Raw genomic sequence first — 14,830 nt, forward strand, 5'->3', positions numbered from 1 at the left:
TGAGATAGGAGTTGAATGAGGTGATTAGTAAATCTTTGATAAACCCATTATCTGGTGAAAATCGCAAAGTAGCTTTTTTGATGTTGAATGGAACCAGATGTTCTTTGGGAATGTATGAATCTTCCATGAGTTTCTCTCTAGCACTAAACTCCCTGCTCAGTGCATTCCCTTTGAATTGCATCTCTTCATTTCTGCCACAGACGCTTGGTTGTTTATTAAGTGCAGATAGGAATTTGCATAAATGACTTGCCAAATCCCAGATTTCCTGTAGCAGCCTCAGATGGGTGTTTGTGCCCCTGAGATTGTATTGCTGCTTGGAAAAGCTGTCAGAGCCTGTGGAACCCCAGCCATGCTCTGAGCCAGGTGTCACAGGTGCCCAAGGGGTGGTCCCATGGCTTCTGAGAACACGTCCCATATCACAGGGCTTTGCCTAATGAAACTCTCCTGGTTGTGAATCACACAGAGAGGCCCAGAGAATGAAGAGGAAACTTGAATGGAAAAAGTGCTTGTTGATGCTCTTTCTGAGTTTGTCTTCTTCTGCCTTTAGTAATTGTAGGTGACACCGAATCTCCTGCTATTCAGACACACCCGTGTACCTCACATCAGTATGTGTCAGGCTTTTTCCCTGGAAATTCCATCTACCCTGAGAGTATTCCAAAGGGCTCTTCCCAGCCAGACAGTTACCTGCAGCAAGAACAGTTAACATGATTGCAGTGTCCTTAGAGCACTCCTGGAGACTGCTGTTCACTGGAGTAGTTAGTGTCTTGCCCTGCCCTGCCTTTCCCTGCCCTGTCCTTCCCTCCTTTCACCTGCCCTCCTTTTCCCTCCCCTACCCTCCTCTCCTTTCCTCTCCACTTCTCTCTTTTGAGGAAATCTTTGATGGTGTTCTTTGCCTACCATGTATTCATAGAACTCATTCAAAGATGCATCTTCTTTCCACCAGTCAGCTCTTCCAAGAGGATATACATATTTATGGAATGAAGCTTTATCTGTCTTTTATACTTTTGAAGGGTTTTGTTCACTTTGGCTGCAGAGCTAGCAGTGCCAGGGTGCTGGCTTATGCCTGACAGCTGGTCCTCAAATGTGGAGATTTCAAGATGTCTCATGGTCTGATGTCTCCTTGAGCTGTGTTGTTGTTGGTTTGTCCTCTGGTTGTCCCTCTGCCTTCTGACAGCCCCTCCAGGCACATGGTGTGTTCTGGTTTCTAATCCTTCCCCATGCCTGAGACTTGCTGTGTGTTTCAGGCTGTGGGTTGTGCCTGTCCTTTGGAATCTTTGTCTTCCCAAGGTTGTGGGTGACTCCTGCTTGGCCTTGCCCTGGGGCTTGCTGGGCTGCTGCCCCCCAAAGTGCTGCTGGTGGAGCTCTCTGGGCACGGGACCCTGTGAGCCATCCACCCCTGGGCATCTTGCAGACCCCAGATCTGGCAGGATGTGCAACAGGGATTTGCTCACCTGAGTGTGAGGTGAACAAATTGAGGATCGTGGGAAGGATCTGCACTGCTGCCAGCACTTGGATCCTACAGCTCCAGCAGCAGGAGCCCCAGGAGGCAGAAGGAACTTGCTCCCTTGCAGCCTCCACAGAGCAATCCTCCTGCGCAGGGAGGGCTTTGGGCATCATCCCCAAGGCCACAGGGACCCAAAGGGGTGACAAATGAGTCCCTTTTGCTGCACAGGAGAGACAGAAACCCCAGAGGATGGAAGGCTGGAAGGTTGAGACTGAAGGAGTAGGTGAACATCTGCAGCATCTCCTTTTCATTTTTTTCTCTCTTTCCTCAATTTTTGTGGTTTCATCACTGTGGCAGAATAAAATAGGATCATTGTTAATGGCTTACTTTTCTGACAGAAGGGATTTTTCACGGTAGCAGGAATTCCAGTGACATTGAGATCCACTGAGGACAACAGAGCTGCTTCCTGGGTTCCTCCCAAAATGAGCCCTGGGGTTTTTTGGGGCCGGTGGGGGGACCACGGCTGGTGGGGAGCTCTGGGGCTGCTGCCAGCACTGGCTTCCATCACCCATCTTGCAGTGAACTCAGAGAGGGGAAATGGGAGCTGTTCCCCAACCCTTCTACCCCTCGGGCTGTGCAGCTGTGGTGATTCCTACAGCAGAGCATCAGAAAATTGCCCCTCTATAACTCCTGGTTTGGAAGGAACCAGGAATTACTCACTGTAGAAAAATTCCTGGAAAAAGGCATTGCTTGGAGCACTGGAAATTTTTCCTTCTACTCTGTCTTTTTAAAGGAATAAATAAAAATAGTGGGAAATGCACAAATACGCTCCAGGCTCGCTGTAGTTTGGGAATTTTTTATAGCAAATGTAGCACATTTAATAAGATGTCTGAAAATCACATTCTTTTAAGCTGAAAAACACACGGCCTGAACTAGGGAGTAAAATCTCGGTGTTTAACTAGGACAGCTCCGACAAGCAGATCATGCTTAGATGACTTCAGGAAAACAACCTGGCTTGTCATAGTGAGAACAAATATAATAAAATATTTAAACAATTTTCGATACTTCTGTAATGGTACAGAAAACCAGGATAATATGCAAGCGGAGAAGAATGGCTTTGGAGAGATTGAAGGATGTAAAGACTGAAGGACCTAAATCAGCCATACATATTTCTGCCAGGATGAACCTCTGTGATGCCCAGAGGCTGCCCCATCCCTGGAAGTGTTCAAGGCCAGGGGCTTGGAGCAACCTGGTCTAGTGGAAGGTGTCCCTGCCCATGGCAGGGGGTGGAACTGGATCAGCTTTAAGGTCCCTCCCAACCCAAACCATTCTGGGTTTCACTTATTCTGCTGAGTGCTTGGGGAGTGGGGTGACCAGCTCAGATGCAAACAGCTCCTTTGGGTGCTGCTGACCCCCTCACACCCATCGAGGCAGCAGGCAGTGCAGGGTGCCATTAAAATGTCCTCTCCAGGCTGTTGGGTGTCCTGTGAGAGCTGCTGCTGCTTCGTTTGTTCACGGGAGTTCCCACCCGGGGCTGGGAGGATGCCTGGTGCTCCAGCAGCCGTGTGCCACACATGTGCCCTCTGACTGCTGGGGGGGCTGACCTGCCACATGTCCTGCCTCTCCATGGCCTGGAAGTGGGTGTCAGGTCTGTCCCAAAATGTCTTGGTTGATAAGGAAGGATGCAGGAGAGGGAACACCCAAAAGCTGCTGTGCTGTGCCCTGTCGCAGGAATGAGGGGAGCCAGCCTCTGCTGGAAGTGTATTTGGTAGAAGTGTGGAAGCTGAACTTGTCTTTGGGCAGCTCCTGGTTTTCCTTTCCAGTTCCAGGAGCTGCAGGAATGTGCTGTGCTTTACTGGGCTTCTGCCTTGTGCTGACTTCCTGGTGGAGCTGCACACTTACAGTGTAGGAGAAGGTCTGGTCACTCCCTAACAGGGACAGTGTCAGCTGCCTTATTCCCATCCTTTTTCTTTTAGCCAGGAAAATGGATGCTGGGAGGAAAGGGTTAAAACAGGAATATTTGGTGAGGAGGAATACTTTTGCTCAGTGACCTCGCAGCTGGGAATGCTAAGAACATCAGTGTGGGAAAACTCAATTTATTATGCCAAATTTTGTTCATCCTCTGCCTGTTTTGAGAAGTAGAATTCCTATGTAGGGGGGTAACACACTTTGACAGACATGCTGGAACCTCCTGCTGGGAGACAAGAGAGACCAGAAGAACACAGCCTGTGATCAGCTGCGTGTGCACAAAGCCCTGTGATGCACGGGGCAGGCAGCCCTGCCTGCCAGGATGAGCTGAGCCTGAAGGAGCAGTGTGGGGACACTGTGCCACTGGCATTGTTAGACAGGTAATGAGATACCTCTGCTGGCTTTTCTGCTGTGGTTTGGTGTCCCCCTGGTTACCTGTGCGTGTTGATTGCCACAGCAGCCGGGTGTGGTGTCCCAGGAACAGCTCTTCCCGTGGGACTCTGGTTGCAGAGGCTCACTCCCTCCAGCCATTTCTCTTCTCCCTGCACTGGGGAGGACAGCAGTGCCAAGGACTTCCAGGTGTTCGGGCTCTTACAGTATTTTGCCTGAAGGAATATTTTTGGAAGCAAAACCCCTGCTGCTGTTAAGTAGCACAGGGACAGGGGTAAACGAGCAACAGGGAATGCGCACCCTGGAGCTGCAGCAGGCAGCCAGACACAAACCCTGCCAAAACAATGCTCAGGCCAGGTCTGCAACTAATCAGTGACTTTGGAGAAACAACAACATTAAAATAATCTGTGTGACTTTCCCCCCTTGTGACTTATCGCCAGGACAGCTTTGATTTACAGGAGAACTAGCAGCACTCCCCAGCCCTCAGGTTGTCCATAGGAGGAGGAACATCTGGTCACATTCCTGGGCAGCAGAGGCCAAAGAGCGAGGCATTGGGAGGAGGTGAGTGGGACCCTAGGTCGCTCCACTGGCAGGTGATGGAGCAGGTTTTACCTGCAGCCATTTCTGTCCCTCTCATGTCTTCAGTTGAGGTGTACCCTAGAAAGAGAGGAGCTCTGCAGGCAGTTAAATGCTGGAGCTGCCAGAGATGTGTGGCACTGGTAATGGTGTCCCATAGGAGTGTGGGTATGAGTGACACCTCCCCATGGGTGAGGCAGCTGCACGACAGATCCAGAGTGTGCTTTTAGCTCATGTGGTGGGACAAGCTACAGGTTTACTCCCCAAAACCAGGCAGGTTTGGGCAATGCTGGTTGGCTCAGCCCAAGAGAAGATGCTGCAGAAAAGCCGACAAGACACAAATCCAGGATGTGCTGATTCGGCAGCAGCATGTGCAGCAGCTGCAAATCCCATACTCAGCTCACCCCGTTTGCTGGAGTTTTTCTGCTTTGGTTTTTCTCTCCTCAATTTAAATTCCCAAGGAAACACAAGACAGCATGTACTGATGCAGCCCACACTGGAATGCTGTGGGGAGGAGCATGGATCCCACCTGCCTGCCTGCCCCCCAGTCCCTGCTCAGCCCAGCACAGCTGCTCCTATGGGCTCTTTATGGTTCCTTCCTTTTATTTGTCCCATTTACAAATTGGAGCATGGCCAGTGAATGGTGGATTTACCCCACTGTGGGCAGGATCCAGCTTTAGGTCTTGCCAGGCTGGGATTACCCTGTGTTTTCTGTGAGGTGAAGGGGAGGGGCTGGGGACACCCCCAGGCTGGGCACTGGGGACAAGGCTGGAGCACTGTGTGCCCAGGTAGCGTGGGTGACTCCCACCACGGGGCTTATGATGGCTGGGAGCCCTGGCAGTGACAAACCTACCCCTGTGCCACCTGCATCCCCAGCCCTGCTCTCTACTGGGGCTTCCCTCCAGAGCTGCTTCCCAACTGAAGGTGAGCATGGAAAGAGCAAGTCAGGGTTGAAGCCTAACAGATCATCAGGGATTAAGTGTAATTAATGGATTTGGAGCTGCTCTTTTATTGATCACACTGATCAGGGGACGTGGGGCATGTCGCTGCGCCCTCAGGTGTCTGTTGGTCGAGTGCATCCCCCTGGACCCCATCCCCTCCATGCTGGGGGTCACTATCAGAGCCTCTTTGCCTGGCTCAGGCTCTGGCTCTTGACTCTTCAGCACCATCAGAGCCCCCCACCCCCATGCTGTGCAGAGCCACTTGGTTTCTAGGTCAGCTCTGCCAGTGGGGCAACAGCAGCCCCGAATGCTGGCAGAGGTTTCAGCTCTTACTCAGTCTCTTTGACTCCAAAGTGACTTAAAATGCATTAATGTCACACATGGCAGCTCAGTCGTGTCCCTTTGTCACTTGTCCTGTTGTCTAGGGACATTCTCTGAGCAAAGCCCAGTAGCTTGACTGGCTTTGCATATTTTTACCCAGAGTTTTGTGCTTTTTTTTTCCCTTGGTGGTGGGAATTTATTCTAAACATAGAATTGTGGAATCACAGAATGGTTTGGCTTAAAGGAGACCTTAAGCTCATCTCATTATACCCCTTTTCCTGAGCAGGGACACCTTCCACTGTCCCAGGCTGCTCCAGCCCCATGTCCAGCCTGGCCTTGGGCAGTGCCAGGGATCCAGGGGCAGCCACAGCTGCTCTGGGCACCCTGTGCCAGGGCCTGCCCACCCTCACAAGGAAAAATGTCTTTGATATATCTAACCTAAATGTCCCCTTTTCCAGTTTGAATCACCTGGATGTGCTGCTGCCAGGGCTGGCAGTGAGCAGTGCCACGTTCTGTGCAGCCATGGGAGGTGGGAGTGGGAACATCCACTGGCATGGGAGCAATGCCAGGCTCTGGACCTGCTGTGGCCACTGAGAGGAGCCTGATCTGAGCAGTGCTGCCAATGCCTTGGAAGTGTCCAAGGCCAGGTTGGGCAGGGCCTGGAGCACCCTGGGATAGTGGAAGGTGTCCATGCCCATGACAGGGTTGTATGAGATGAGCTTTATGGTCCCTTCCAAACCTCTGTGATTTTAGTTTGGCAGTGCAGAGGCCGGTGCCAGGGGAGTGGGAGCATGCTGCACCAACCCCACTGTCACTGTCCTGCTCCAATATCCCTCCAGAGCAGAAGGGGCTGGAATGACCCTGGTGGGACTGCCTGCAGGTTACCCTGTCCAGCTGCTGCTTCCCCAGAAAGCTGCCCTAGCGTTCCTGAGACAAAGCACATCAATTCCATCATTCCATCATCCCCACAGTGGGCTCCTGGGGCAGGAGCTCAGTGCAGAGCAGTGTTTTGGCCAGGAACAGGGCCATGGGTGGAGGTTCCCACAGCTCCAGTGCGATTCTGCCTGATGCTATCAACACGTAAAAAATGAGCAGCTCCCTTAGGAGCTCCGTGGCAGACTCTGATGCCCTGGGCGATGTCCTGGTGACATCTGGCTTACCTGGGCTGCTCCAAAACAAGTCAGAGGAACAAGTCAGACCCAGCAGGAATCCTGCCCGTGCTGGGACCTGGCAGCACATCCTCAGCCCCGAGGGCTTCGCTGTGCATCCTCAGCGTGGCAGCAGTCCCAGATGGCTGCTGCAGGGGCTCATCCCCTGCCCTGTCCAGGTAAGGCTGGTGAATGCTGGTGGCTTCCAGGAACTGGTTTTCCTGACACTGTGGCATGCAGGGAGCATTTTGGAGTGGGTTTGACTTGGTGCCTGTGTGCCTGCACGTGGGTTTGTGGATGCACGCATGATGTGTGTTTGTGGTGCACAGGAGGATCAGGGCAGGGATTCACCTCCGTTATTGGAAGTGATTGTGGATGAACAGGGGCAACGAGAAAAGCCCTGAGTAAATCATTGGAAGTATCACTCCAGTTTTGGCTGCCTTCCCGTGAAGATAAATGCAGAAACCTGGCTAAGGCAGAGCCAAAGGACACCCTCTGTGCCATTGTGCCAGGCTGAGTCTCTTGCCCCTCAGAGCAGTGCTGAGGGATGCAGCAGCCACCCACCACCCCTGCATGCCTGTCCCTAGGCTTTCCCCAGCTCTGGGGTTCTCCAGGTCCTCCCAGCCCACACCCACAGGAGGAGATCTGAGGCTTGCATGGCCCAAAGCCCTGCGGACTTGTCACCCCTCAGGTGTGGGGAGCCTGTTCTTTGGCCACGTGCTTGGGGCTCAGAGCCTGCTCTGTTCCAGCTCTCAGCTGGTTAAAGCCACAAGGCTGGCAGCATTTCTCAGAGTGAACCAGCTGCCAGAATGGTGGATGGGCTGGGGACTGGCTGTGGAGGGCAGCTGTGGCCAGGCACAGGCAAGGTCGTGTTTGAAGAAGCACAGGGACCAGGAGGACACCATGTATTTATAGCTCCTGAAGTTGTCTTGAGCCTGCAACCTTGATGCCTTCTTCAAACAGAGAAATAAATCCATGTTTAGTTGAACTACTTGTTTGGTATTTGGAGGAAAAAGAAAATCAGGTTGTTGCCCATTATGCCCGTAACTGAACAAACAAGCATTGGTACTTGCAGGTCAGTGCTTGCTCTCCTCTGGCTGGGTGGGAATGGATTTATGGTGTATCTGGTGAGTGGCAGATACAGGGGTGAAGGTGCTCGGCTGCTCTGTTGGAGTCGTGGGAAGGTTTGACCCTGTGGGTCCTTGACACTCGGCATGGGGAGGTTCAGCCCCTGTCCCAGGGTGCCTGGGCACTTCCCTCTCTGGTCCTGCTGTGACCCTGCCCCTTCTCCCCACACAGTGACTCCTGCTCAAGGCCTTTTTGTCACTTTTTCTCATTTGTCTCTCCAGTTGTAGAAAAATCACCTATTTCTATTTGAGGACAGAAGGTGGAGGTTTAGGGAAATGACGGGCATTTAATAAAGCAATTAAAACCCAACCCCTGTAATTGCTGTAATTTATATACACCTACAAAATAACCAGCTGGTGTGATCCAGGCTTCAAGCCCATTTTATTCGTTTCAGCACATCAAACAGATGGAAGCATTCCATCTGTGTTTTCCTGGGATGCAGAGGGGTTGGCAGTGAGGGTCTGTGGGTGCACCGAGGGCAGGGGAGCAGCAAAGGGCTGTGGAACCATGGCTGACATCAGTATAGCACCTCCAATTGCCTCAGCATTGCCACAGAGGATGTGTGATGAAGGGATTGGTGCTCGGGGACAGGGTTTGCATGTGTTTGTGGATGGGAGGAGTGATGCCATCCCCTAGAAAACTTGGGATGCTGCAAATGGGGTGTGGGCACGTGTGCTTCAAAGCTGTACCTCAGCCCCCCCGCCCTGCCCTCCATCACAGCCTGGAAGATTAAAGCAGATTGGTGCGAGTTCAAAGCTGCAACCTCAGTGCAGCCACGCTGGTGATGAGGGAGGTAATTAGCAAGTGAAATGTTCGTTGCTGTAGTGAAATGATGTTTATAATATTGGGCTATGAGGAGAGGGGGGTGGGAGCAGCTGGCTTTTCCATTTTCCATGCAGCCCCACTCTGCAAACCCTTCTGGCATAACCAAGGCTCTCTGGGTTTTATTCCATTTCTCCAGCCTGTTCCTGCATTCTGCCTTACTTGCCCTTGGCCAGCAATTTTCGGGGCTGCAAACAAGCTCGGGATATTTTAGGAGCCAGTGGTTTTTCAGGAATGAGTGCTCTGCCTGTGCTCCATGCCTGTAATTCAAGTTCTCCTGGCTCAGTAGCCCCCAATTACCCATGTGTATGGAGAGGGGCTGTGTTTATGGGCCTGCTGGAGTCAGACGAAGGCCTCAGACTGCAGTTCCTACCTGCAGATGAATGAACCACCTCAGGGACCCTCTTCCAGCCCTGGAGCTTAAAATATTAATAGGATATCATTTCCTGACAAGCACTGCAACAGGTAGCAAGTGCTTTGTTATAAAGCATTCCCGTTAGCAGAGCACGTGGAGCTGGCAATGCTGTGTCTCTGAAAGCACCCAGAAACTGTGCTCCCACCATGGCCATGGATATCCATATCCCCTCAAGTGGGGTCTGCATTGGTGCTCCACTGGATCCCCTCCTTCTCCCAGAGCAGTGCAGCCTGTGGGCACCAGAGCAGGCTTGGGAATCTTTGTCCTCTCAGGCCGTGATCTGCTGGCAGAGATCTGCTGGCCATGATCCACTGGTCATGACTTCCTGCTCAAGAGCTGCTGCCTGGGATCCACTGGCCATGGGATCTTCTGGCCCAGATCCACTGGCTGTGATCTGCTGGCTGCAATCCAGTAGCCATGGTCTGCCAGCTGAGATCTGCTCTGGTGAGCAAAGGGCAGCGTGGCTGGGGAGTGAAAGCCAGCACAGTGCAGCTGAGCTCTCCCTGCCTGTGCCATGGTAGCTCCAGCTGAAGTGGTTGGCAGAGATAACATCCCTCTCCCATGGCTCACCAGGCTCTTGTTCATCTCCCTCACCCTGTGCAGAGCAAAATTGAGGATGAAAATAGTCAAAATCTGCTCTCCAAAGGAGTGGCAAAGGGCAGACACCCACGCTGTCCTCTCCAGGTAGTGACACCCCAGGGTCACTGCAGTGCTGGGCTCAGTCTCCCCATGGCACAGCCCTCTGGCATGGGCAGGAGCTGCCAAGGCCCCAGAGCCTTTTCCCAAAGTTATCCCAGTGTCCCTCCCTCAGGCAGTGTGCTTGGTGGCAGAGGGTCTCAGCTGCTGGCAGGGGACTGGGGACACTCCAGCTTTGCTGATCTCTGTATTTTTCCTCTTTCTCCCATTTCTGGACCTGCAGCAAACCCTGGAGACAAATCTCACCAACCTGGTTAAACGCAACAGCGAACTGGAGAACCAGATGGCCAAGCTGATACAGATCTGCCAGCAAGTGGAGGTGGGTGAGGGCCAGGGGCTGGGGGAGGTGCCTGGGGCAGCTTCCAGCTCAATGGAGTCAATGCATGGATCACCCCAGACTCCTTTCCTGGGGCTCCCCAGGAGCAGAGATGACTGTGGGGGTACTCCCAAGCAGTGGAGGACACAGGGATGGTTCCCAGGGGTCTGAAGGAGTTGTCATGATTGGGAGGCACCGAGAAGAGACATGGGCTGCTGAGCTGGCTCCAGGCAGGAGGACCTGCCCGCTGCTCTGTGCTGGGGGCAGCAGCTGCTTTTGGTGGAAGATTGAGTGAAACCGAGCGTGAAAACGGGGCTCAGCCAGGTGACACTGAGCCTGTAACAAGGCTCATCAACTGGGTGACACTGAGCCTGCAAAGAGGCCTCAGCTGGGTGACACTGAGCCTGCAGCAATTCCTTGAACCACCAGCTTCCCGTAGAACTAAAGCCCAGGCTGCTGCCATGGATTCAGGGGGAGTTTGCCAGTGCCTGAGAGAACACAGCAGTTGTTTACTTCAGCCTCACACCCCAGGCCTTGCAGAGCATGCAAGTCCTGTGCCTCCCCTGCACTCCCCCAAGCCATCCCGTGGACCCAGCAGCCAGCAGGATGCTGGAATGCTGTGGTGGGATGTGGGGATGTTGCCTCAGGATGCTGCAAGTTAAGATGGAGGGATGCTATGGTGGAATGCTGCAGCAGGATGCAGGGATCTGCAGCAGGATGCAGGGATGCTGCAGCAGGACAAGGGGTCCTCTTGTGCAGGGTGGAGCCGTTTGCCCACAGCAAAGCTTTTATGATGAATTTGCCCAGGGAGCTGCAGCTTGTCCTTCACCACCTGAATCTCAGAGCAGCTGGGCTTTGGGGCTGTGAAGGTGCTTCAAGCCCTGTGGTTTCTGCAGACAGCATCAGCACTTTGTTCTTCACTCCCTCAATAATGTCCTGATGCTCTGGCAAGAGGAAGTGAGTGCAGAATCCCTTTTTGTGAGTGCCAGCAGGGCTGAATGTGCCACCAGCAGCTGGCAGCCAGTGCCACAACGTGCAGAGAAGGAGGAGGGGGTTGAGATGCTCTGAACTTCCAGCCAAAATAAGGAGCAGAAAAATCCCACTTGGCTCTGCAGCACTGCTGGCCTTCTGTGTCACTGGTGTTGTCCTGCTTCTCTCTGCCTGTGCATCACTCTGCAGTGGGAATGGCTTTGTTGGGAATGTCCCTCCTGGGCTTCATCTTCCCCTGGGTTTCAGTGGGCTTGGCCTGAGTCTGGGATTACAGATAGCATGGATGTTGGCAGAGAGGGAAGGAGCCAGGATGCCCTTGCAGAGCTCTGGTGACAGTCACCAGCCCTTGCTGCTCTGATGGGCCATGCTTTGGCTCTGAGAACCCACCAGGGATGTGGCTGCATGTCCTTCCAAACCCATTCCTTTGAATCCAGCTCCAATGTCTGAACGACCTGACATAGGATAAATTGAAGGATATTTGGTATTTCTGTCTGATCCTCAGAGTCTGAGACCTCTAAGCTGTCATTTTTGACAGAGTTTGTGAGTTTTCAGCTTTGTCAGACGCTCTGCTTAAAATAACAGTTCAAGTAACATTTCTCAGCTATGCTGAATGCACAGCCAGGCCCTCGGAGGCCCCTTTGCAGAGAGCGCAGTAAACTGTGAAGCAGAAAATATCTGTGCTCTCCATCAATCTGATTCCAGGGAATTTTGCTTCTGGGATATTTGCAGACATGGCACACAGGCAAGCACATATAATCCCCATGTACTCTGCCCCTCAGAAACATTCAGTGTAAATCTCATGGCATGTCCAGAGAATGGGGCCACCACCACCTTGAGGGACAGGGGTTCACCCCAGAGAAGGGCACTGCAAGTGTCCTCAAGGCCCTGAGCCTGGGCTGCCCCTCAGAGTGACTCTGGAGCATGGGGGGCTGTACTGAGAGAGGTCAAAATGGGCAAATCTTGTGGCAGTGATGGAAATGTGCACCAAGGAGGGCAGACAACAACCCTGCAGAGAAAAGCTGAGTTTGTAAAATAGGGATGGTACCAGCCCAGTGTCACATTGTGGGGAAGAGCAGAAGCTGCAGGTGTGCCATGGGACACCTCTGTGTCACAGCAGCCTCAGTGTGAGCTCCTGGTGTCCCCAGGGCACAGCTGCTACACAGCCAAAAACCTGTTGAGGACTGTGGAGGTGGGATGGGGTCCTCTGCTCCATCCCTGAGCTGCCAGGGCACGTAGGAGGAGGCTTGCCTGTGTGTGAGTCAGGCTGTGGGCTGAGATGCTGAGACGCTGCTTCTCATCCCCACGAGGTGCAGGACAGGCTTTTCCCAGAGCTGGGTTTATTCCAGGACTGTTGTTCCTAGCACATTCCCCCCCAGCACTGAGGTGGGTGAAGTATTTTTTCTCTCCCTTGTTACAACTAAAAGCTGCCCAGCTTTCCTGCAGCCATAGCACCTGCTGAGTGTTCACCCCAAACCCAGCATTTACCTGGGAGCTGCTTCATCCATACAGAGTGGTCCAGGTGTTCTTGAGCCAGGGCTTTGCCAGTGAAGCAGTCCTGGTCTGCAGGACCCCCTCCATGCTCTGCTGGTTCTTTGGGGGAACCCCAGCCTAAAAAATGCTCCTGTTTTGGCAGAAGGCAACTGGGAAAGGGACTGTGGTGCCCTCTGCAACTTTACCTGCCTTCAGCTCCCCAGAACACCAACATGGTTGAGGGGAGATTTCTTGCCCTGGGCAGGTTTTCAGATTTAGGCTGTGGATGGCTACAGATTTACCTTGTCCTGTAGCCATCCTGGAGGGGAACACTCCAGGCCTGAGCTGGACCATTGGGCAGCAGCTGGTTGGAGGGGTGGACCCAGGGCCAAGCTGAGGTGCCCCAACCTCCCCTCCTGTCCCTTGGCCCAACATTTCTTTCTTGCCCCTTGCTGTGCACAGCCTTCAGCCCCACATTCTCTCACCCTCATGTGTCCCAGAAGCTGAATGAGAGGGGAAGTCCAGGTGTGTGCTCCTGGGAAGTTGGGGTAGCAGCCGTCCCTGTGGGCACAGCTTTGAGGGACCAGGATGCTGCCAGCTCTGCCACAGCAGCAGTGCCACAGCAGCTCTGCCACAGCAGCAATGCCACAGCAGCAATGCCACAGCAGCTTGCTGCAGGCTCCAAACCCTGGGGCTGTTCCCCACCCCCTGCCACATGCAGCAGATTGGGAAGATTTTCCACTGTTTTTCCTCAGTGGAGCTCTCTTTGCAGACCATCAGCTGTCTCCCACTCCAGTGTTGCATAATCTGCTGGCCAGGTTTAAAAAAAGATCCTGTAGCAAAAATGTGGTTCACTCAAGGCTGCCTTGTTTCAGAGGGATTTGGGAGTACAAAATGAGGAAAACTGATTTCTGTCCTGTAGTGTGGTTTAATGAGGTGCTAGGGCTAGATTCCTCTTCCATGAAGTGCATTTCCCCTTGTCCTGTCCTGTCCATCCTCCCATGGGTACTGGTCTTCCCTGGAGGCAGAGGACTGGAACCTCTGCTTGTGCCCCCACTGCACTCTGTGTGTGCACCACTGTGAGCACAGCCATGAGAGTGTGCTGTGTGTCCCTCCCAACCCCTGTGAGCTGTGTGTCCCTCCCAGCACCTGTGTGTGCTGTCTGTCCCTCCCAACCCCTGTGAGCTGTGTGTCCCTCCCAACCCCTGCTTGCTGCTGTTCTGGCCAGGTGAACACAGCCATGCACGAGGCCAAGCTGATGGAGGAGTGTGATGAGCTGATGGAGATCATCCGCCAGCGCAAGCAGGTCATCGCTGTCAAGATCAAGGAGACAAAGGTGAGGGGTCCCAGCTTCTGTGTCCCTGGTCACAGGTGGCCTCCTGTGCCCACGGGGTGGCTGCTGCAGGCTCTGCCCCTCCTGTCTAGGAGCCCTCCTGCAGCCAGTGACGCTGGGACGTGCCGGCCTCGGGCAGAGGGGCTGCAGCAGCATGTGTTGCCTTGCCATGAAGGGTTTGCTTTCAGCACACCGGTGCATCTCCAAACTGCAGGTGTCCCCTGGTGCTGCCCTCCATGCCACCCCATATCCAGGTGTCCATCACTGCTGCTGCCCCAGGCTCCTCTGCCAAGGACAAAGCATGTGCTGGCTGGAGGAGGAGCAGCGTGTTGGTTAGCGTGATAAGTTGGTGCAGAGGCTTGGATCACTCCAGACAGCTTCCTCAGGGCTCTTCACCACTGTGGTTCTAATAGAATAATGTGGAATTAATATTGAAGGGCCATAGTCCAGTGCTGCAGAGAGAGCAGAGGCTGCATGCTCTGCATTGCAGCACAGCTGAGGGGGAGCTGCTTCTCACCCTCATCTTTGTGGGAGTGTTTGGACCTTTCCTCCAGTGGCTCCAGGTGTTTCCCAATGGTTTCTTTGTGTAGCATCCCACCCCAAAGGGGAAGGGACCCAAGATTTCATAGGTACTTATGATTGAAAAGAATGACAAAATGGGTCAGGGTCCTGGGGACACTGCCTGTGCTTCTGGGAGAGGACCTTTTTATAGGTAAGTTTTGCCTTTCCTGCAGAGTTCTCACTTTCTCTGCAAATCAGTTCTCATGCACAGTCCATTCTTCCAGACATTTTCTGGAAATGAGTCAGAGGCTTCAGGGGTCGTTCGTGGTCTTGATCCCCCTACAGTCCATGCACTGGGGTCCAACCACGGT

The 14,830-nt window shown here is 53.3% G+C and overlaps 1 protein-coding gene across 3 annotated transcripts in view; it reads left to right on the forward strand.

Moving 5' to 3' along the window:
- Positions 1–14,830, forward strand: part of MID2 (midline 2) — a 65,843-nt gene that overhangs the window by 34,251 nt on the left and 16,762 nt on the right. For all 3 annotated transcript variants that reach the window (XM_021547800.3, XM_085570710.1, XM_085570711.1), the window contains exons 3-4: positions 10,073–10,168; positions 13,854–13,961. In XM_021547800.3, coding sequence (XP_021403475.1) covers positions 10,073–10,168; positions 13,854–13,961 — 204 coding nt within the window. The remainder of the gene's footprint in view (positions 1–10,072; positions 10,169–13,853; positions 13,962–14,830) is intronic.

This window comes from Lonchura striata, chromosome 4A (assembly GCF_050655825.1).
Source record: "Lonchura striata isolate lonStrDom1 chromosome 4A, ASM5065582v1, whole genome shotgun sequence".
NCBI classification, from domain to species: Eukaryota; Metazoa; Chordata; class Aves; order Passeriformes; family Estrildidae; genus Lonchura; species Lonchura striata.